Source organism: Athalia rosae, chromosome 1 (assembly GCF_917208135.1).
Source record: "Athalia rosae chromosome 1, iyAthRosa1.1, whole genome shotgun sequence".
Taxonomy (NCBI): domain Eukaryota; kingdom Metazoa; phylum Arthropoda; class Insecta; order Hymenoptera; family Athaliidae; genus Athalia; species Athalia rosae.
The window spans coordinates 32,197,822-32,220,606 of NC_064026.1; the positions used below are offsets into that span (position 1 = coordinate 32,197,822).

Here is a 22,785-nt window from a genome sequence, read left to right on the forward strand (position 1 = left end):
TTCTTTCGCATACCTCGTTTGTGAATGATTAAAGCGCGCGAGCACGTCGAAATTATTATTACCCCGACGCTGCTGAAAGGCCTGAACGCGAGGGTGGCTCTAGGACAAATTCCATCGTTCACTTGCATGCTATTTCTCTCAAGCTCGCGTGCAGCTTTCACAGATACCTACCACGTGATGCAAACTTTCGAACAGGATCAACAAGAAGAACGCAAAGTCCTCCGTATACTTTTCACCGATACGATAACCCGCCGAATTCATTTGCATCTTTTCGAGACACCGATTGATTGATTGATTTCAGTTTTCGCTTCGTACGGTGTACGGAGTTATCGCGATTCGATCGAGAAAGTCACGCAGAGGGCTAATTCGTCGGCATGGCACTCGCGAGTCTCGTTGTCCGCACGTGTGCATGTCCGCATATGCGGCTGCGGGGCCGCGCGCGTGCAGTTATTGAGAAAGCTAGCCTCGGGTAATATTTTCTGGAAAACGTGACGCTAATGGGCTTCGCGTTGCTGCACTATTCAGCAGCGACAACGAAAAATGAAATACGGCATCGAGTTGTCGTTGTTAACTTTGCGTTTTCGTTATTCCCTTCCCCCCTGTTCGTGTGTTTATATTATATACAGGTATACATGTATATTTTTCTTTGTTTTTTTTTTTTCGTTCTCTTCGTTCAGCTACACACCTGCAAAGCGTGCCGAGCCCCGTCATTAATAATAGTTTACACGCGGATACGGAAATAAAGAGTCCGATATCGCTTACGAACACCTGCGGTCCCCGAAGAATTATTAACGGAGAATCCGGTGTCATTTGTTTCTTCGGGTTCCATTCGGCTACCTGGTCAAAAAATATAGAATCATAACGTACAGTTTCGCCCGTTTCGCTTACGTACGAACGCGAATATACCGTACAGATACAATTTCGAACGCTCCGGTTACACGCAACTGGAATGAGATCGCAGCGAGGTACGATCCGTATTCGAAAGTGACGACGAGGCTGACGGCCCCGCACGTGCGAAAAGTCGAGTCCATTAGCTGTAATAATAATCCGCAGTGATCAACACTGACACGTCAACACATTTTATCCGTTGGAATATCGCGCGGGCACCGCGGAATCTACGGGGTGTTACATCGATTTTCCGGGTCGCATGAACGCCAAAAACACGGCGATGCGTCATTTCGAACATACGCATCCGGGTGATCGAGTAGCGCGATGTTCGTTTCAATATTTTCGATCGAACCGACGGACTCCCTCTCGGAATTATTGTTGCGCGATGCGTTAGACGCTCCGCGATCGGCGGAATCGCGCGTCGTTACCCCGTCCGCCGTTCGATCCATCTACGGCTCGCATCGAGGGACGAGCGGCGGATCGATGAAATTCGCGAACGGTGCGCCCGCGACAATGTGCGAGAATTCACGTGGCTGATAATATTATGTTTCAGCCCCCTCCCCCGGGAAATGCAGATTCCCGAGCTGGTTAACCGGACACACGGCAGCCGGAGGTTTGACCTGGCACACCTTGGACTTGGCTCGCTCGTACACCTTTCATCCGGGGAATGCTTCCCTCCACGTCACCAGGTCGAACTCGACGTTGATTCGTAACGACAACGGGGCTAACGAGGGACAGGAAATTCCCGGACAGGAGGAACAGGACGTCAAGATTCTATGCAACAGCATCAAACAGTCGAGTCCCGCCCAAATCATGGCCATGCTTGTCGCGCATTTCACCGTAGGATGGTGAGGAAATTGAAAGGGGAAATGATCAATTCGGATCGCGCCTCGCCCGAGGAGAAGCATCTCGATTTTCGAGGTTCGACCCGCTAATCCAATCACCGTTTTTATTTTAATTGCAGCCGTAGCGGGTACATGTGCATGACGTTCTACAGAAGGGACGGTCACGTGATAGAAGTACAGACCGGAAACGCGGTTTCGAGACCGGAGGAAGCTTGCAGCCCGCCTCACTACACCTCGCAGAATATCCCCTACGTCACGTTAGTCAGTGAGTAATCGAAATCACCAGTTGAACGAATTTCGATCGTTGCGAGCGCGCGCGCGCGTCCTTTGATTGATCATTACGAACGCCAGAAATGAGCACTTTTATCGCCCCCGTGACGGAGACGAGAAAGGAGCTTCTTTTGTCGGGTTTTTGCCGGGTGTCGGACCGGGGTGTGGAATACAAACGGGACGGCGGCGAGCCGCGCGGACATCGGCTGGATTACAAAAACCGGACGTTTAACAGACACGCTCGGTCCGACGGCACGCGAGAACAATTTGTCAAAATCCCATCCAGCTTCTTTCACCTCCGCGCGTGCGGGTGCACGTGCGTATTCGTGAGTACGCACATCGTCTCGGGCGAGTCGAGTTACACAGCCTCCGGGAACTCTTCTCCTCTCGGACTCCGCGGGGGCGACGACCACGTAGCCAAGAGATAAAGAGGGAAAGGGGGTCGCGTGTCCTCTGACGGGGCGTCCGACGGGGCATCGATATATTAAACTCTCTCGGCGAACGGGGCGAACGGAAGAAACTGAGACTTTGGCGCACCCCGCCCGCTATATCCCCGGCGAGATGTACGAGAGAAAATGAGAAAGAGTATCGGAAATAAAGAAAGACGAGGGGAATAAAAAGGAAGACTCTCTAGCCCGCGGGACGACCGAACTGAGTTGTAATCCCAAGGGAGTTATTGGATTCGGTTTGATCCACCGCGCGCGCCCGACATTGGTCCGCCGGTCCGTCCGGTTCGACGCTTTACTTTACCGGAAGTTAGTTTCACTTTCCGGCAATCGACCTATACGCCTTACCGCTACCTACCGCTGCTGCTGCTGCCAGCTCGAGAAGAAACGAGAAAAAGACTCGGAGACTCGCTCCGCCGGATCACCCTCCCCCTCCCGCCGATACTCGCAGAACTTTTAATATCTCAACCACCCCTGCAGCGCACACCCTCCGTCTCTTTTGGTTTTCTTGTTTTATTTATTTATTTTTTTTTTTTTTCTCTTCTGCAATTCCTTCTCTCCGCGTCGTGAAAATACCTTACCCGGATTCGCGCGGGACCTCATAATCCGATCCCAGCTACGAGATTATCAGAATTTCGAGTAATTTCAAGCAGATCAGCCGACACTTTTATTTTTCACCTTAAATTTCGACCGGGAGAGAGACGAGCGAGAAAAAATAACTCCAAGACCGACGTGTACGACTATCAGGTTAGACGGCAAACGCTCGGTTCCAGTTTAATACGAGACCCGCGCGAGGCGTTCGACTGGATAATGTACGGCCGCGCATAAAACTACTACATCCGTTGTACGTCTATCGCACGGTGCGGAGTACGCCGTAGCAGAGCCTAGTCGTACATCCCGTAGGTACGACGGGGTGATATACGTGTGTGTTCGTTACTCTTCTAGGATGACGTTAACTCGCTCGGCGAGTTATACTATAGTCATGGGATAGATCAAACGATGCGAACGCGCGTCTACCGTGGTCTAGATGTTCGCTCGAACGGGTATACGTACAGCTTGACCGTATAACTTCGGTGACAAAAAACAACCCGTACACCCGATCCTAGCGTATTTTTTTTGTCCGCCCCTCTTCGAGAACGGGCCGCGTCGACTTTGTCCTTTTCATTCGTTCGGTTATCTTAATCGCGATACGGCGCGCGACGTAGGAAAAGGAAGGAGAATTTTTCGCGGAGAATTTCGTGACGGACGCGAGTCGCGAGTTAATTAATTTTCTTAAAGACACGAGCGGAAGTTCATTACGTACATGTATACAAGCTTGTGTACGTATATATATACATACCTATGTTATAAAGCAGTTCGGTAAATCCGTACAAAGCAGTTCACGTTCAGTTGGGTGAGCGGAGTTGTGTTTGAACTTTCCGAAACTTCATTGTTTTAATGATCAATTAGGAAAATTGTTAGAAAATTCAGAAACGGCAACGAGAATCGAGGGGGTAGCCGGTAGGGGCGAGCAGCTTTTGCTCGCAGGCGATGAAAAGTCGGCGCGCTCCTTTCAACGTGTATTACGTATTAACAAAGACGTGCAACGTGTACGAATTCGAATACAAACGTCGTACGGCGTGCGTACGTTAGCCGGTGGGGCATTTGTCTAAAATCTACCCGACTACACGTAGTACGGGGTAGAGGAGTTCGCGTAATAAACGAACTCATAAATTTTCATCCCCCGGACCCGACCGACGACGCGACCGACTACGACGACGACGCGACCCTCTCGAAGAAATTAGAAACAAATATAATCCTGTCGCGGAGACAAAAGAATGCAAAACAAAGCCCGGCAGGCGAAGCGACCAACTTCTCCGCGCAATAGCGAGTCCCGTGTGTCGCGTACTTACCGTCCACCGTTTCCAAGTATGCGCCCATTCTCACCCTCGCCTCTCTCCTTCGCCTCCCCTGTAACGGCAATAGTACAGTTGCCGGAGTACAGGCAAAATTCTGTGCTACCGTTGCGCGGAGTAGCGGGGGATGGGGGTGGAACAGGAAGAGCGCACGAAGAACAGGAAGAGGGGAGGGCAGACGGTCCATTGTACGATTACGTTTCAATCCACGGTAGCAGCTATCCGTTATTATTAAGCCAAGCAACGCCATTGCGCGCTAATACATCGAGCGACTCTCCTACGTCGATGCCACACTCATCACCCGCTCCTCTCCGCCGCCGCTATCTTCGTCTATGTCTCCGGACCCCGGGGCTCCGAAAGAGAAACCAGATGTCGACTTTGACTGTCGGCGATAATAACGATGGAAATAATTGCGATAACTCGGGTACAGAAGGGAGATACCGCGCCGAATCGAAAAATTATCGTCGCCTCTTGTTTCTCTTCCGTCGCTCTGCTGCTTTCCTTGGTTTCTTCGATGGTAGTTTCGTCGGGGGAGAAAAGCGTAGTATCCGTACCGGGGATTCGGAATTTCGGGACAGTCTTCCGTCGTGTTCCTCGTATGCAGAATAAGCGTACGCGCGGGTGTGCGCGAGTGTGCCGGATTGATCAACCCTCGATCGCCTCCTCTCCCTCGAGGAAAGCACCCGTACTAAATATACGAAGCAACGTAGTGCCAGCTACCCGTTTTCCAGTTCTCCGACCCTCCGGAGTCGAAGCAGGGCGCGAAGGCTCACGGGTCTTATGCAAATCGATGCGGTGGATGGCGGTGGGTATTATCGTATAGTTTAACAGTTACCCAGACATAAAGCTGTTGCCGGCGTATCAAAAGAGGGCTCAACTGCTTCCGCGTCACTCGTACTCGTTACAATTTACGCCGTACCTGCGTCCGAATCGCGATCGGCGAATCGGCGAACAATGACAATTTCCAAAAAGCACCGCGACTCCCGTTTACTTTATTTTCAATCGAGTTCAAGCAACGAGGTGAGTAGCTCGTGTCGGCCACACGTTCGAAAAATGACCGGATCCGAGTAGTCGCCCGATACAACCTGACTCGACTCGACTCGTACCGACGTCAACGTCGTATAATAGCCGCAGCTGCTTCTGCCGCCTCGCCCAGTGTCTACGTTAAAGGGAAAACTTCGAGGCGGTCAACAATTTTGTTTGCTTCTATGGAGAAGCAGCGGCAGCACCGAGTGGTTTTCAGAGTGGCGCGAGCGGAGGTCTGAGTGGAAAAAGGAGTCGAGGGGAAGGGAGGAGGAGGACGTGTGAGTAGCGCCAGACTCATTTTTCATAACTTTGGAAAACACCAGCGGTGCACGATCGTTGGAAAATTTGAATTTTTTCAAAGATTTTTAGGGGAACGATAGGGGGAGACGTCTGAGACGGAGGAGAGGGAGAGAGAAGACTCTCTCGGCTGCACAACTTCGAGAAATGGGAAAAAAGCAAAGCGAAATAAAGGGCGAAACTCGGGGAGCATATGGTCCGGAATTTAGAGCTTTTTCATCCGTTATCCCGAGCGACCGACGCGAGATGCCGTGTAGACCGAATCTTCGCAGCGAATTTTCCCACCGGTTCTCGCACTTTCGGATTTGTACCGTCTACCGAAAGATTACAACTCGCGTGCCGTCGCGTTACGTCGCTGTGCGATCCGCGAAATATATCGACTCTGCGCCGATCGGATCCTCAGTCTTCGATCGGGGTCTGTTTCGATTTCCTTCGATTCTTTCGACGAGGGTAAAATTTTGGGATGTATTTTGAAATCTTTCGTCCGTTTCGCACTTCGTGGTTAAAAATTGTCGTAGCCGGTGGCGAGAAAAGGGTTTCTGGATTGTCCGATGTCGTTCCATCGGGTCTCGAGCAATTTCGTAATTCAACACCCCGAGGGGGTAGGAGTCGGCGTAACCGGTATAACCCGAACCCCTATGTACGCCCATCCGGGGAACGAGCAAAGCTCGAGCTGAGAGAACCGGCAAGTGCCGAATCGTGTAAAACGGACAAACCTTCGCCCGGGGTTTCTCGGAGATATTTTCTACCACGTTCAACCCCTTCGGCTGTACCGCCGGTCGCCGGGACTTGATTACGACCCGGAAGTGGTAGAAAATTGAAATTCCATACGCGGGGGCTCCTTTCGGAAGTTGGAAAATAACCTTCGCCACGTTCTCCAGCGGCGCACAGTCTCCGTATAACGCCGTATTTTCCACCCCCTCCCCCCTGTACGCTTTACCCGTGTACAAATATAATACGATCAAAGCCGCAAGTATCGAAAGTTCCGAGCCTCCCTCATATTTCGTATCTACGTGGAAACGATCGTGGGCCGACTTCGAACGTACCTACTCGATGGCCAAATTTCGACGGGATGACGACGTGTTGGAAAGGACCGCGGAGAAACGCGGAGAAGAGGATGAGGCCGCGGTGATGTGGAAATGTGGAAACGCGGAAAAGTGGAATGAAAGGGTTGGCGGAATAGTGCAAGGGACAGGGGGGTGGAGATAAGTGACAAGTTGAGGGATTGCCACGACTGCATTGTGCTCTTTTGTCGCAGCCCCAAGGGCACTATTGCTCGGTCTGCCGGCTCCGTCCGTTCCCAGGGAATTCCACGTATTTCAAATCGACACTCAAAGGGATATAACCGCGCAACTGTACGGATTAAAAAATCCGCAAAATCGGAACTGGCGCTACTGCCGCTGACAGCTGCAACGAGATACGGCGCAATTCGCGTCCATCAACCCCGGGCTAATAATTGACGGTAAAGAGCTCGAAACACCGCGGCGGTTACAACGCGTGGGGCAGTGCCAGCGCTACGTCGCAAAGATCCGACAAATTATGGTGAATTTAGAAAATTCAAATCCATCCGTACGCCGCGCAATGTAAATCAAACCAGCTCTTCCTCCGTGCGACGTAGACACCGGCGACTTCTACTCGTTCGTTCACTCAGGGGGCCTACGGAGCGACGCGATTCGATGCGTAACTTTTAAAAAGGAGATGTTATTCGAACGTCACCCGACGCGCCGTCTCGTGCCGACGACGAGCCATCAACCATTAACCATTAGGCATTAACGGTGAAACTCTCGCAGTCTCACGAACACACGTCGAGGCGTAGGTATGGGTAGGTAGGGAAATTTCCGAGCTTTTAGAAATTCAACGTCTCGCGAACTCCTTCAATAGCCGGGACCAAGAATCATTCTTCTTTTGTGTTGCGTATTGTTTGCTTCCATTTTTTTTTTTCTCCTTCTCTCTTTCTCCGAGTTGCAAATGCTTTCGCCTCTTTTGGCTCATCGAATGATTCGTTTGTTGAAACATCAATGATCACGACTCTCCGGATACCGATCGATCGCCGAATGACGATGATAATTTGTGGGAGTTTGGTCTGCGGGGGTGGCGGGTGCATAGCGCCTGCTACAATTTTGGCTCAGTGGCCGCTCGAGCCCCCAACCCCGCGCTGCAAAGAGCTTCCAACCCTCTCGATCTCCCTCCCTCCCTCTCCCTCTCTCTCTCGCTCTCGCTCTCCCTCTTCTCCCGGCTCTTCTCCCACCTGCTCCATCTCTCTCCATCTCTCCATCTCTCTCTCTCTTTCTCTCTCTCCCCCCGCTCTCCCCCTTCCTCGCCCCCTCGTATATTGATTATATAAGCGACCGAATATACTATCACGGCTGAAAACATGGAACGCCAACCCCTCCGAAAGCTCCGGCGATCTTAGACGACTGCTACGCCGATCACTTCCACCGCCACTTTATTGCCTACCTTTTTCCACCCCCTCCTGCGCGTAGAAATATATTCCCAATAAGTGAACAGCTGTATTGTTAACAAGCGTATTCCTGTGAAAGCACCTCGTCCACGATTTCTCCGCGCGATGACGCTGAGAAATTTCATACTTTCACCTGCAACCGGCCTATTCATCCGAGTGCATTTTTACACCTCGACCGAATGAAATCCACCCCCGTTCGAAATTCAACGGCTCGATCAATTTTCCCCCCTCGAACCCTCACTCGACGGTTTATTTATCGTTAAGAAATTTTCTCCCACAACGAAGATAATTCCTGCGCCGCGCCGCGTGGAAATGGGTACATTTTGTACAAGCTATTGAACCGATAAGGGAACGAACGTCTCTCGTTAATACAAGGGTGATTTGCGCGGGTCGCAGGAATATATCGAGGGTAGGAAATGGGGTGACTTTGTCGGACGTCTTTTCGCGGGCAATACGTACGCTCGGAGCCGTAAGGCTCCTCCGCGTCGGCGACATCGGCGTCGTTCCATTGTCAGGACCTGTTGGCTTGACAAGGACGAGGATTAATGCCAGAAGGTGCCGCTGCACAGATGCTCCCACCTCTTCATCCGTCCGCGATATCGATGCGTGAAACAACACCCCCGACCGTACACGCGTAGCTGGATGTGTGCGCGACTATTTCAATTACAATTTGGAGTAACGGCGTAAAATAAACGCCGGCGTCGGAACCGTGAAAATTTATCGGAGAAAGGGGGGAGGGGGGGGGTGGAATACAATACGGAAAGAAAAATGGTACTCGGAGCACGGTGCTGGATTCACTTCTCGCAAAATGTAAAGTGGATAAATCAATGAATAAATAAATGAATAACAAACAAAAGTGTAAACGGAAAACCTTGATGTGCGCGACGATTGATAACGCCGATATAAAGACGATATATCACGGATCGTCCCGCGCCCGTTACCGACTCCGAAGCCGCGTGTATCGATCACTTTGGGCCGATGCGGACGTACCGTGTTCATACATACCTACGCATTAGGATACTTTCAATTTTCAATAACGAACGGTTTTCCCGGCGATGCGATCCAACGCACGGAGGGGGGGAAGGGGGGGGGTGGTTTATTTTCCACGGAAACTTTTCCAAGCACGTGCGCGCACGTTGAAATATAATAGGAAAACCGTGCGAGGGATGAATGGGAGCGCCTAGGAAGGATAACGTGGAGCGAGAGGGGTTCGCATGAACGAGGGGTGGTTTTTGAGGGTGGTAAAGAAGATATTGCGCCAAGGGGTACGTCACTCAGGATTTTCTCTCTCGCCACCGCCGCACAACATGGCCATGTATACGACCGTATATCCGGTATAGTGAATTTGTGTACGCGTACGCGCCGGGATATATAACTATGATAAGAGGCCAAACTGCAGGAAAGGAAAACATGCCGCAGAGTTATACGATGTAGCTATAGATAAAGTGGAGTAAGTTATACGTACGTACGTACGTCTGGCAGAAATTCTGAATTCTATGGGTGTGCGCGTAGCCCCCTGATAAACACGTCGTACGGACGTAGTCGCATTACGTGCAATTGCATTTTCCGTCGTTATTGATTTTATTGTTTCACAAGATACGAATTCCCCGTTCGTTTTAAAAAATCTCGACATTTCTTCCAAGCTTTACTTTTTTTTGGAAGACTCCGGAAGTGCGTGTGCGAGTTAATTTTTGTCTACCAGTTGCGAGTAGCCAATCGCAAACGTGCAGGGGATGCGGAAATGTGTAAATATCAACCCGGGGATACGCGTGCCGCGGAAGGTCGTCGATGGCTGCGACGCTGCCGCGGTGCAGGGGTCCGGGTTCAGCGTGTTATTATACGCCGCAGTCATTTCCCATACCTCTGTTACGCTCCGCGCGTTCGCACAGAGACTCGCCCGAGGGAAAGACTGCAGCCGATTTGAAAATTTTCAGAAAACCTCAACTCGTAGACGAATCGATGAGAGAGTGACATCCTGAGAATCGTTTTTTCAAAGAGTGAGGACTTTTTTCTAAACTCCTACCCAAGGGTGTGAGCTCCGTTTTTCTGGTTTCCTCTAGCGAAATAACGATTAATTTGTCGGTTTTTCAATTTTTCACCGTTAATATTATCGGGTGCTTGGAGATTTTTTAATCGTTACAACCGGCTACATAACTCCAGAACGCAGCCGATGGGGCAGCTGCAGCGGCGCGATGTTATCCGCAGTTTCTCCAACTGACAATGTTAACTAACGTAACATCGAGGTGCACTCGGCATCAGACTGTTCGTCATTAATCATTTGTCCGCTAATCGATGCTAATTACTGTCAATTACCGCATTGATTAGGTAACCCATATAACGGCGTACAACATTATAGACGTCGATATAACCTACTCGAACACTCCGTGATACGCAACTCGAACATACCGCATGCTTCGATTTCTTTCTTGCAATTTCGCTCTTCGCCGGTGGCTGATGGGCGAGTACGTGGGAACGAATGCGAATGAAAGCGGAACGCGCGATACGCCGATTCCGTTCAACTCTTTTTTTCTGGGAAAATGAAAAATCGAGCACCGATTTCGTTTCCCAAAATGGTTTTCGAAAAAATCGCTGCCAAGAGAGCAACGCGCGATAAAAAGGAATGTTCAATTACACGTTCGCCTTCAACTTTTATTCACGTGGTATATAATATTCATTTCTTTCGGCCACTGCAGTGTATACCTATTCCATTGTAAAATTTTTATACCAAATACCGTAATCGGTACTTGCCGTATAAAATATTTATCGCGCATTTTTGCATCGCAATACAAAGGTAGGCACGAAAGATTCATACGGATTACATTCCGTATAATATCAAATTCTCTCTATAAATCCAAAATGATTTTCGCTCCGCTGTTCACATTATTGAAAGATTTCGAGAATTAAAAAAAAAAAAAAACAAAAACAAAAACAAACAGACAAATAGAAACGAGGTAGTAATTCGATCGGCCGACGATGGTGAAAAGCTCCAGACACGAGTCCACGGTCAGCCTGCCCCCCTTACCGCGAGTAGATGCAGCGGCGAATTGTCGGACTTTGGAGTTTGGCACCGGTGGTAGAAGGAGGGAAGTGCTCGCGATCCGTAGCCGTCTTCGCCCAGGTCGCTCGTAACGAGGGACGAGTGGCGAGGGGCGAGGGGCGGTGGGCGAGGAATAAAGAATCGAAACGGAGAGGGAGAAAGAGAGAAAGCGGCGAAGAAGTAGACGCGAGCGAGGGGAGAATGAGGCCCCCGCAGGAACAGGTGACCCGTGTCGGGTTCAAAGACGCGGGACTGCGAATCCTAAGCGACGTGCATTCGACCCAGGCAAAGGATCGACGTCGAAGGAAACGTCCCTCTTCGCTCTGCCCAATCTACCGTAGAAACGTGGCTTTCCTTTGACGTTCTACCAGTTATTTTCCATGCTCCAATCCTCACTGCTGCTTCTGCCGATGCTACCGATGCTGCGAGCGTGCCTCCGAGGAGGAAGAACCCGCGTACTTTCGACTTCTTTATGCCTCGGGGGTAAAGAGGGGAAATATAAGAGGGAAAAGAAGGAGACGGAGAAGAATGTGAAACGAAATAAACAAGAAGAAAAAATGAAAATAAATAAAGATCAAAATCGAAGGGACCTTCTGTTCTTCGTAATATACCGCGCTCTTATTCCCTACGTTTCCTTTCATTGTTTTCTATCAATTTTTTCTCGCTTCTCGGTCTTCCACGTCGGCGATACACGAACTTCTCTTCGCGCGTTTACTTGAATTTTATTTCTCTACACCTTTCTTCTTCTCCCCAGCAATATCTGATTGGGTTCCTTCTTTCTTTCTACACGGTTTTTCACCTTTTCCCTCATCCTTCTTCTGCGATAGCGCGCGCGGGAAAAATTGCGGAAAAAGCGGGACGCGGAAGGTCCAGCCTTTAATCAGAAATCGCGTAATGAAGCGAAAAAATCAAGTTGCCCTTTAACCGGGTCCCGCTGCGCTGGGGAAAAACAAGAAAGAGAGAGAACCTCGAACGTTGACGAGGGGGGGCGGGGGATAACCTTCGTGACGTGTACACGTATTTACATTCCAATATTCCGACGTCCAACTTTGAACATATTTATACCTGCGTATACGCAGACCTAACGCGTGTTTAATTAACCATAAAAATAACGAGATTTTTGCGGTTTCGGATCCGACTCGACTGTTCGAACTCGACTATAATCGATACCCTCGGAGCGCGTCGCGACTGGAACTGCTGGGGAGGTTACTCGGGGGTAGAAAGAATGGAAGGTAAAAGGAGAAAGTCACTGGCTGCCAGTCGAATGCCTCGTCAGATTTGTCTCATTAGAGTCCGCATGGCGTGCTCAGGACCGGTTTAAGCTCTCGTTATCGCAAAGCTTTGTTCTTTCCCTTTTCGATTTTCCCTCTTTTCATTTGATTCTCCCTTCTTTTTTCTTTCTCTAATTTATCGGCCGTCGATTCGACGTCTGATGTTTGTTTGCCGGGGAAAATTAGCGCTAATTACAGGGAAATATGTACATGTACATGTATACTCGTACATACGTATAAACTGGTTATTCGCATTCAATTCACGTGTAACAGATTAATTATGCGAAGAAGACTACGATTTTACGTTCAATCGATTCGAAAACGAAACGGAACAAAGAAGTTCTGATGAAAATGACTTCGATCATGATCCGTCCGCCTTGTATCTATTTTCAACGTTGCAACGACTTCGGAATTGAAGTTACGCTTCGGAACATTTTGGATTTATTCCATCGGATTCGCAAGAATTTTTCTTTCGACTCGTCGAATTTCGGCGCGGACCTTTCGCAATCGGCCCAATACCGAACCGACGTCCATCCCCCACCGGTTCTAACTCGTCCCTTCGTTTTCCCGAAAGCCCCCAACTTCCGTGACGAGCTACTCACCGATTTCTGAATACCTTTATCGGTGTCATCCGGCCGATAACGGGGAAATCGATAAACCGAATGCCTGATATTTGCGGGCCTCGTTTACGACCGCGATACGACATAATACCTGTACAGCGTACACGTATACCAAATGCACATCTTTTCAACAAAAACCGCCCGAAATTCTACCCTGTTTTTGTCTCTTTTTTTACAGCAAGTTCACCGGAGCCCAGGCAGTGTCCCTATCTGGGAAAGTTTACGGTTACCGGCCTCAATCGTAACCAAAGGAACACGCGGGAAAATCGTCGAGCGCACGAGTCTCCCCATCACTCCGACAAGGAAAAGCTTCGTCACGCTCAGGAAAAAAGTGCAACGACGGGGGACGACCGACACGGTAGGAAAGTCGATTTCGAGGTGGAAACCAGGCGGGCCAACAACGAATATCTCGTCCACGAACGCCGGGGGAGAAAAACCAGATCGAATAAAAAGAATGAAGCGCATTTCCGCCGGGGATATTCGTCGGGAAAAGGGAGGAGCGCCAGGTCTGCAAAAGGGGCAGAGGACTTCCGGTCTGAGGGCGACGAGCTCGCGAGACGTCCCCGGCTTTTTTGGGAGTCAAACAAGGAAGAGAGACAGGCATCGGGGGAGGAGAAACTCGAAGGTGGCAAATCGGACCTCGAACAATCCCACCTAGATTACTTCGGGGACTACGACTTTGGGAGCGCACCTAAAAAACGTAGCGTTAAGGGATCATCGGCCGAAACTTCGTCGGGATTCGATCGTGCGGAACCGGTGCTCGGGCCGGAAAAGAACCTCAAGGAGGACCGGGATCGGTTCAAAGGGGAGTATAAAATCCACGACAGGAGGGAGAAGAGGGAGGAGGAAGAGCCGAGATGCACGTCTGAGGTAACGACGCTCACCGTCGGATGTTCGACTGCCGACCGAATGGAGTTTCAGGGCGATTGCGCCGACGACGACGCGGTGACGGGTGAGTTTTTCGGAGGTGAAGGACGCCGCGAAACACTTTCATCCTTCGCCTCGATTCCCGCCGTTAAATTTTTTTTCATAATTTCTTTCCAGCCTACTCCTGTCACGGACGGTGGTTCGATACGGAAGGTACTCAGTTCGTTATAGCCACGCCATTGGCGACGAGAAAAACAACGTGGTCGAACGATAACAACAGGCCGCAGCCCTTCAGGAACAGCAGGAGACTCTGTTTTATGTACAGGGAGAGCGGGGGTGTCGTCAGTCTCACTGCGAGTCCGATCGCCTGCCAAAGAGGGGCACCGCCTCCACCCCCGATGCTCGCTTTCAACGCTACCAGCATAGGTAAGAATCGATGGAAAAAAAAAGTTGCGAGGATGTTGCAACGACAACACAAAAAAAACAGAGTTTATTTTTCTTTAAAAAATTACAGGTCAGTGTATGGAAGACAGCGCGGGTGTTGGGATAAAAAAATCGGGACTCGGGATGAGTTTCTTGATAATTATAATCGCGATATTCAGGTGATTTTGATAGTACGTGAAATATAAACAGCTGAAAAGGAATATAAAGGATCTGAATGTTATCCTGGGCGGAAAGAGAGGTTGGAAGAATTGGAAGCAAGAGCTAGTGTATATTCAAAAGTAAGAAGCAAAGGCTGTACGTGAAATTTCGACTGGTCGAATAACGCGCAGAGATTATTACAGACGGTGAATATTTGACCAATCGAAAGGTAGCCAATAGCCGACTGCGGTTGGTTGGGGATCGTTTTCGGCGTGTACATATTATTACGTCTAATTATGATTTCGTTGGAGAAGCACGAAAAGAGAACGAAAGAAATGAAACAATAATAGAAAATACCCAATAAAGCAAATTGCCACGCGCTGGTAATTCCAATGATCTCTCTACGCACCGAATATCCACACACTGCATGCATTACGTAATATATAGGTATACACACGGATAATATGTGATTATACACCATATAACGCATCATATCTACCTGTATGTGCGTACATATTACGTGCATCAAACCGACGCACGCTTCGAACTCCTTCAACGAATCGCATGTAGGTTTTTTACCGGTATAGGTACTGTAGGAATTAGATAGATATTTTAGGCTAGTTTTAATGCGATTAATTATTCACAGGAAACAAAACCACAGACATATACATACGCAAACATAATACTGACTACGTATGAAATAAGGCTATGGTTAGACCATATCATGGTGCATTTGCAAATACATAATTATACAACACACGTACATAAGTGTAGAGTAAATAGTAAGATGTTTTAATACCTATTATACTTGTGTAATATGTACTGTAGATAATAATAAATTAGCGAGAGTCGATGATTAGCGTAATAATTGCGAGGTGAACGAATGTGTCTATAAAATATAGGGTGTAATATAATCGATGAAAAGTTAGAATCTGATTTAGTTTAGATAGAGTTTACTTTTAACGAAATAAATAAACGATTATAAATAAATAAATGAATAAATGAATAAACAGATAACCAATGAATATTGGACCGAGGATGTCGAGTAGGTACATAATTCCATTTGATACCGGTAAGAGGAGGAAAAATAATTGACCCGCAGTGATTGATATAAATGTAATGAAAAGTAGGACGAAAGAGATAATACATAAATAAAAATACGATATATTATATACGTGTATATATATTATATAAAAACATTTTAATCGATAATTTATATCAAGTGAGAAGTGATTCAACGCAATATACAACTTTACCGTGTAATAAGTTATTTGAAACAAAAAAATTTAAATAAATAAATACAATAGAAAAATTTAAATAACGGATAAAATATATGCGAATCGAGTTGAGTGAACCGCGAGATCGAAACGTCAAGAGAAATCAATGAAAAAAGAGAACAAAATATATTAATTGAACGCCCCGCTACGTAAGGAAAGGAAATTCTTTAAACAAAATGAGAGAAAAATAATCGATTTGTAAAATGTAAATTGCTATAACTGTGATTATCCGATAAGTTGCGCAGAAACGTACTACGTGTTATGCAATATCTTGTTTGTTTTTGTGCTTAAAACGGTACGACATGTTTGTAACGTAAGTAATGTCGAGGGTGTAAACGAGAAAGTTGATAGAAATGCGAAATACTTACTTATACGACATACGTATATGTTCAATACAATTATATAACTTGGATTATTTTACACTGTACACGTACGGAGAGAGGAAGTTGCTCCGCGATGGATCGGACTCGATCGCTTATCGTGAGTAAGGGCTATCGACATTGAATCGTACCTACAACGTACCAAGTTACACGCGTCGTCGTCAAATTTATTGGTACTTACAGAAGCAAAAGAAAAACAAACAAACGATTGAAATTAATTAGATAGGTGGGTATATCGGTATATTATGTGTGAACGTAAACGAGAAGAGAAACACACACACACACACACACACACGCGCCCATACACAAATGCACACAAGAAACACGTACCCTACTTGTGTATAAAAAATCGTCTCTACGTATAATATATAGTCTGTAAACTCTAAAGTTACACCTATACCCATCGACATATTTATGGGGGCTGAATTTAGCAAATGCGACTATCTCTTATTGATCACGCAATTTTTACACAAAGCAATAAACGATACATACCTAATACCTATATACATATGCATATATTTAAAAATGAGTGAAATACATTTATATTTGAATGGTTGAAGATAAACGCATCGGGGGAGCTGCTGCTGCAGGGCATGTGAAATTTGAACATTAAATAATCCGGTGGTGTCTATTTAACGCGAAAAATTAATAACTCAATTTATTATCTATATTATTATTGATATTGTTGATAATGTAATTTATACATAGTCTATAGACTATCTATCAGTCTGCCACCCAAACGCATCGATTGCGATAATCGTATATATGGAACATTTTTATAATACCCTAATCGAGTGACGATAACATTAATTTTTTTATCGCCTTAACGGCACTTCTGTACAGCTTATTAAAATTCTATCATATTTACGTTGTTTCTTTTTTCTGAATATTTCGGCAGAACTCCTCTGTAATTTGTAGAAATTCGTGATCAAATCCACGTCGGTCGAACTTATCGTAGAGTGTAATCACTTCGTTTCATTCGATTCTAATAATTTGTTTTTCAAATTTTGTCTTCTGTGGGATCGCCAGAAGTGGATTGACTTTCTGAAATCGATGAAGCCAATTTAGGGCAAACCTCGGGGTTGTTAACTTTCGATTAGCATTCCTTTCGTTTCAAACGGGAGGAACATCTCGAATTGTATCGGTGACAAAGTTCGAAATCGATATGCGTGTATACCCATGTCATACGTATAATACAAAGTATACGGTGAAGGGAAGGCACATTACCCTTTTCCATCAAACCTTGTCCCTGTAATTCGTTTCGACGCACGCAATTATCAGTTCGCGACCGTGAAAACTTGCGCGAGCCCCGGGAATCATCGGCGACAATGAAAGGAAAGTTTTACGTTCACCGGCCCGAAATCGTCGAATTATAACGAATCAAACCACAGATGAGATACTAGATCCGATCCCGAGCCAACAATTTTTCAATCTCCTTTCGTTCCATGTTCTTCGATGTTTTTTTTATCTCTTCTCCTCGCGAGAATTTCATTCACTTTTCTCGTTACATTTACACGCGGAATCGAGGATCGATTTTCATCCCTTATAATCTAGCTGTGGTCGACTAAAACCGCGTCTAATTTCAGCGCTACGTTGCAAACACTGCAGTGCGGATGATGGAAAGCCTTGTCTTTTTCTTTTTTATCTATTTCTCTATTCGGTCGGGTTCCAGTGCCACGTATAATGGACTTTTCTGTTACCTACCGCAATATATACTGCAGGTATAACGGTATCTTTCATTTTATACATCAAACTTTTAATAGCTCCCTGTCAAAAGTTTCGCTTATATGCCGAACTAAACGCTGATGCGGTTCGGTGGCTGTAGATGACGGGGATCGACGTGGTTTATTTTATTTATTTTTCTTTTCTTCGATACTTTATTTATACCGCCTGCCTTTTTTTTCTATCTTCGTTCACGATTCTCCGCATGTTGTGTAAACTGTAGATAGATTGACGTGTAAAAGCCTAAGCAAAATCGCAGAGAGATAAAAGTAAAAGGAAAAAATTTCATTCCATCGACGATAACATATTATGTATGATTTTAATTAACTATCGCTTCATTTATCGAACAATTAGTACATTATATCCCTTACGCACAAATTGTTACCATAAAGTGTACGCGTGTATCAATGTATAAGATATAATTTGTAATTTATCAAACTCGAGGGGTTTATCGCTAACCGACGCGTTAATAATTTATTCAATCATAAAAAACAATAAGACCCATGTCCGCTGCGCGCGAGTGAAAAGAAAATTTCTGGATTCGTTCGGGAATCGGTTGTAAAAAAGATCGACCAGCTTCGCCGTCAACCTCTCGAGTAAAATGGACGGTGCGAAGCTACAGTGCTGTAAACGAAAGCTTAATTTGCCGCGATTAGCTGTAATTACAAAAGCGTAGGATTTTAGAGCGTACCTAACATATTGAACGTAATTAAGTACACAATAGGATCGGATATAGGTTATTGATGGATCGGGAATACTTCTAGCGTAGCATATGACTTAATTCTAAGGTAACAAGCTCATTGTGACAGCAATCAGACGGAACCCCCGTGATCAATTTTTGAATTTTTTTAACCGCCGTCAGTGACGTTCACGCGTCAGAATGTACGTCACCGTGTCGTAATCAAATCCCACAGATATCTCTGGAAAGTGGGTGAGCTCTGACCGTAACCGTAACTTTTATCTCTTATCGTGCAACGGTTTCCTATATGTAGAATTTTTACGACGATCAAATTATTAAGAATTTTAAAAGATGTGACGAAGATAATGCGAATGTAACCGGGAAATTCGAGGCACCTCCAAAGATCCGGTGAATATTTGGCACCGGACCAGCAAAATGAAATGAAAGAAAAAAGTGAAAAAAATCGCAGTCAACAATCATGCTTTCATGGTACAATCAATCAATCTATACTTTATCGATTACATGTTAATAAAAAATCAATCAATTTTCAACAATCGTGATGAATTTTAAAAATTCAAAAGACAAAACCAAAAAAACAACGAAACTACGAAACCGAACAGGATCACGTACAGGTATTAAATATAAATAAAGCTCACGTATACATCATAGCACGTCTGAATAATACGTATACCGAAAAAGCTATGAGAAGAAACGGGGAAATTTCTATTGTGAAAATTTTTAAAATATAAATAGACAAAATACAAAAATTATGTCCAGAGAATTGATCACGGGAAAATGGTGTACGAGGAGTGCAATATGTCGTACCGATGTACGTGTAGGTATTTCACGAACGAAAAGACGAAAGAATGTCATTGAACAATTGCGAGGTCGACGATGATGGTGACAACGATTGATCGTTGGACCTCCGGATGATCGTTTGATGAACGAGTACCTATAGTCATAACGCATCATTCGCTCGCTCGATGAGCAACGACGCGGCGCAACAAAACCTGCAGCTCTACTAAAACTGACTATCAAAAAATTTTTATAAAAAAAATTCCAAAAAAAATCGAATGAAAAAAATAATAGGCGATAGAAATGTAAGAGGTAAAAATTAAGGAGATATCGGCTGCTTCGGAGTATGTCATAGAGATTATCGTAACAGGTACTCTCCGCGGTCACACCGTACGTATACCTACGTATGATCAACTGTATGATATTATTATAAAATTAATGTAGCGTAAGCCTCGATTATTGTAAGGGTTTATGGACGTTATCCAGACATTACCGCGATATGAATAACTGTAACAACCAGCGACAAATCTCAACTTCTAATTTAGAAAAGCTTCTCGGTGCAAAGAAAACAAAATAAAGATGAACGAATAAATGGTTATTACGATTAAAAGAATCAAATGAACGGGACTGATCCTCACAGTTTAGCAACTATGTCCACAATACGCATAAGTATACATAAATGAATAATATCTGCATCATATTATAACAATAAATACACATGATTATAGGTATGTATTATCGATAAAGACAAACATAGCAGTTATTGAATAGCGTGGGATGAACTCGTTAATTATTGATAAACTATAGAAATTAAATTTAATTAAATAAATTATTAACAATAAATAAAATTATTCGCGAATACGAGAATTAACATACACGATACAATAAACATAAAAGTAGTATACACGTACGAGACAAAAAAAGCACAAAGATTTTTTTTCCAGCATTAGTTCGAACAAAATTAATACACATAAATGCCGCGTTAACGAAACCTTTTCGTACATCTGCGAATAATTACCTATGAATAATAATGCCTGCAAATGTACGTTTTAAGCCAATTGTATTGTTCTGAAAAAAAAAAAAAATTTACATTTACAAAAGACAAAACTGGAGAATGGTAAAAGAATGGTGAAAAAACAATCGGAAGGAAGAAGACGAAATAAGTAAGAATAAAAATATGTAATTCAGTCACACGTGAACAATGATAATTGAAAATTTATATATATAGTATAGTATAACACAATAATTGGTACGAATGAAACATGTAAATCGATATATTATTATATTATAATAATACGAGTAATTGTTGACTGAAGAAAATCAAGTGAGAGTGTGTGTGTGTGAGAGAGAGAGAGAGAGAAAGGGAAACACGGAAATCATTTGACATGTAATGTTTCGAACGCAATGTAATATCGAGTATGAATGACGAGGGAAAAAGAATAATTAATTAAGTAAGAAAGAAAGAACGATTGAAACAAAAAATTGATTTTGAATAACAAAATTAAGTGTGTAAGCTACCTGTGCCTTGTAACAAACTATATATATACATAAACTCTCACGGTAACCTATTATTAACAACGATCTGTGATATTAATTCTCCTCATTCTACAATCCATTTCCTGCCGCATTTCCGCATCAATTTTACTCGCTTAATAATTTAACTATTTTCCAAATTTCTAGTTTCGTTCCGATTCATTTCTCTTCTAATTTTCCGCTATATAAACGATTCGTCGTTTGAAAAATGGACTCCAGGACCTTTCGTTACTTAGCATTCGCTGAATATAGGTATGTATACTATACCTATGCGGTATATGTTAGCTCCGCTTCGTGAACGGCCTTTGAACTTTGTCCTGATAAATTCATACAGATTCAAAGGCAGCCGACAAATCGTCGCTGCTGCTGGTGCTGCATTCGGTATCTATCAATTAGAGTCGCGATCGCGATGGAACACCGCCGCCGTTGCTGCTGCAGTTTCATCGGGATGTAGAACGGAATACAAGTATAATCGGACATAAATTTTCCGTATTATCAAACTACGATCACGGCACGACGCGACGGTTCAATTTTCGAGTACAACTTCACTCCTCATTATATTCCACCCTGGAGAGCAGAAATGGCAGAAAGTAGAATGAAAGTATGGATTTCAGCAATTAGTAAAATGGGGACCAGGCGCATACGGCGATTAATTTTGCGAATCACAATTCTGTACCCAGATACAACGGATGTATACGTATAATTGACCGATCGATTTTCCAAATTCGACACACGAGACGCGATAACGCGACGATCCCCGACGATTCCGGTGATACACGCGCATCAGATAGGGGGGAAAAATAACATTTACCACTACGCCGCATTGTGATCCAATTGTAAGACATGAAAACAGGAGAAAAGATGTTTTCATTCACCGTTGTGGTCACCGATAACTCGGGATTATTACTTGATAAAATTCAGACAACCGAAATCCATGTCTTTCGGTCAATCGCAAACACTTTTATGCGCACGTGAAACAGATACCGCTGATAACAGAACTACAGGTGAGCGTACGATGATAAAACTCCCGTGAACACGAAATGCATGTATACATATATACACACGTACGTACCTGCTCTAATCCTAGCTGCTGAAGTCATCGATTGTTTCGCAATAAAAAATGGATCAGTCTTATCGGTTGCGGACCTGATATATCGATCGTGATGTCGATAAGTCATCAATTATTTTAGGTAAGACATTATCGAAGCTTACGATGGTAAAAGCCACAAATGATTTCCGCGATAAGAACACGCATGTTATTCACTTATCTTTCGCCTCTCGAGATCGCGGAAGTAGCAACGCGAAAGTCAAGTGTACATACATATTGTATATGCATGTGGTATCGTGTCTAGTCGCTCGACCCATTGTGTCGTCAATAAAAGGCTCTTCCTCCCTTTTATTCGCTAATCAAAATCAGACGGCGGCTACGAGGGCTAACACATGTTACGATGACACTAGATACTACGTAATTATGACAATGTACTTTTGTTACACAGTTGAGCGATGATCGAGCAAATTTCAAAAAGAAACCATTCAGCCATTCAAACGCCTCTCTGACTCTAGGTGCTCGCCGGTGATTTCACCGATTCGGTATTCACCTTGGATCTCTACAGAAATAGTCACAGATTTTTTACTGGGTTAAGCAAAAATTTCTGTTCGAAAAGCACAGCGTTCCAGCGAAGTTTGTTTTTCATGGTGATCTAATTGTGAGTTGTCATCAGCTGCATCGATAGATTGGCATCGTTACCGACCAATTCAAGGGTCGAAGAGTCAATCCTTGGAATGAACCGCAGATTTTATTTTTCTCTTTTTTTAATCGTTACAATTAACGTAACGTTTGAACATATTATCCGCCGAATATATCATAATTATTTTTTACGCCCATGTAGAAATC

The 22,785-nt window shown here is 45.0% G+C and overlaps 1 protein-coding gene across 2 annotated transcripts in view; it reads left to right on the forward strand.

Moving 5' to 3' along the window:
• LOC105691546 overlaps nt 1–21,738 on the forward strand; it is a 97,149-nt gene extending 75,411 nt beyond the window's left edge. For both annotated transcript variants that reach the window (XM_048658366.1, XM_012410079.3), the window contains exons 7-11: nt 1,442–1,736; nt 1,853–1,998; nt 13,235–14,008; nt 14,101–14,349; nt 14,438–21,738. In XM_048658366.1, the coding sequence (XP_048514323.1) occupies nt 1,442–1,736; nt 1,853–1,998; nt 13,235–14,008; nt 14,101–14,349; nt 14,438–14,529 (1,556 nt within the window). In that variant the 3' untranslated portion in view covers nt 14,530–21,738. The remainder of the gene's footprint in view (nt 1–1,441; nt 1,737–1,852; nt 1,999–13,234; nt 14,009–14,100; nt 14,350–14,437) is intronic.
• Nucleotides 21,739–22,785: the final 1,047 nt, after the last annotated feature.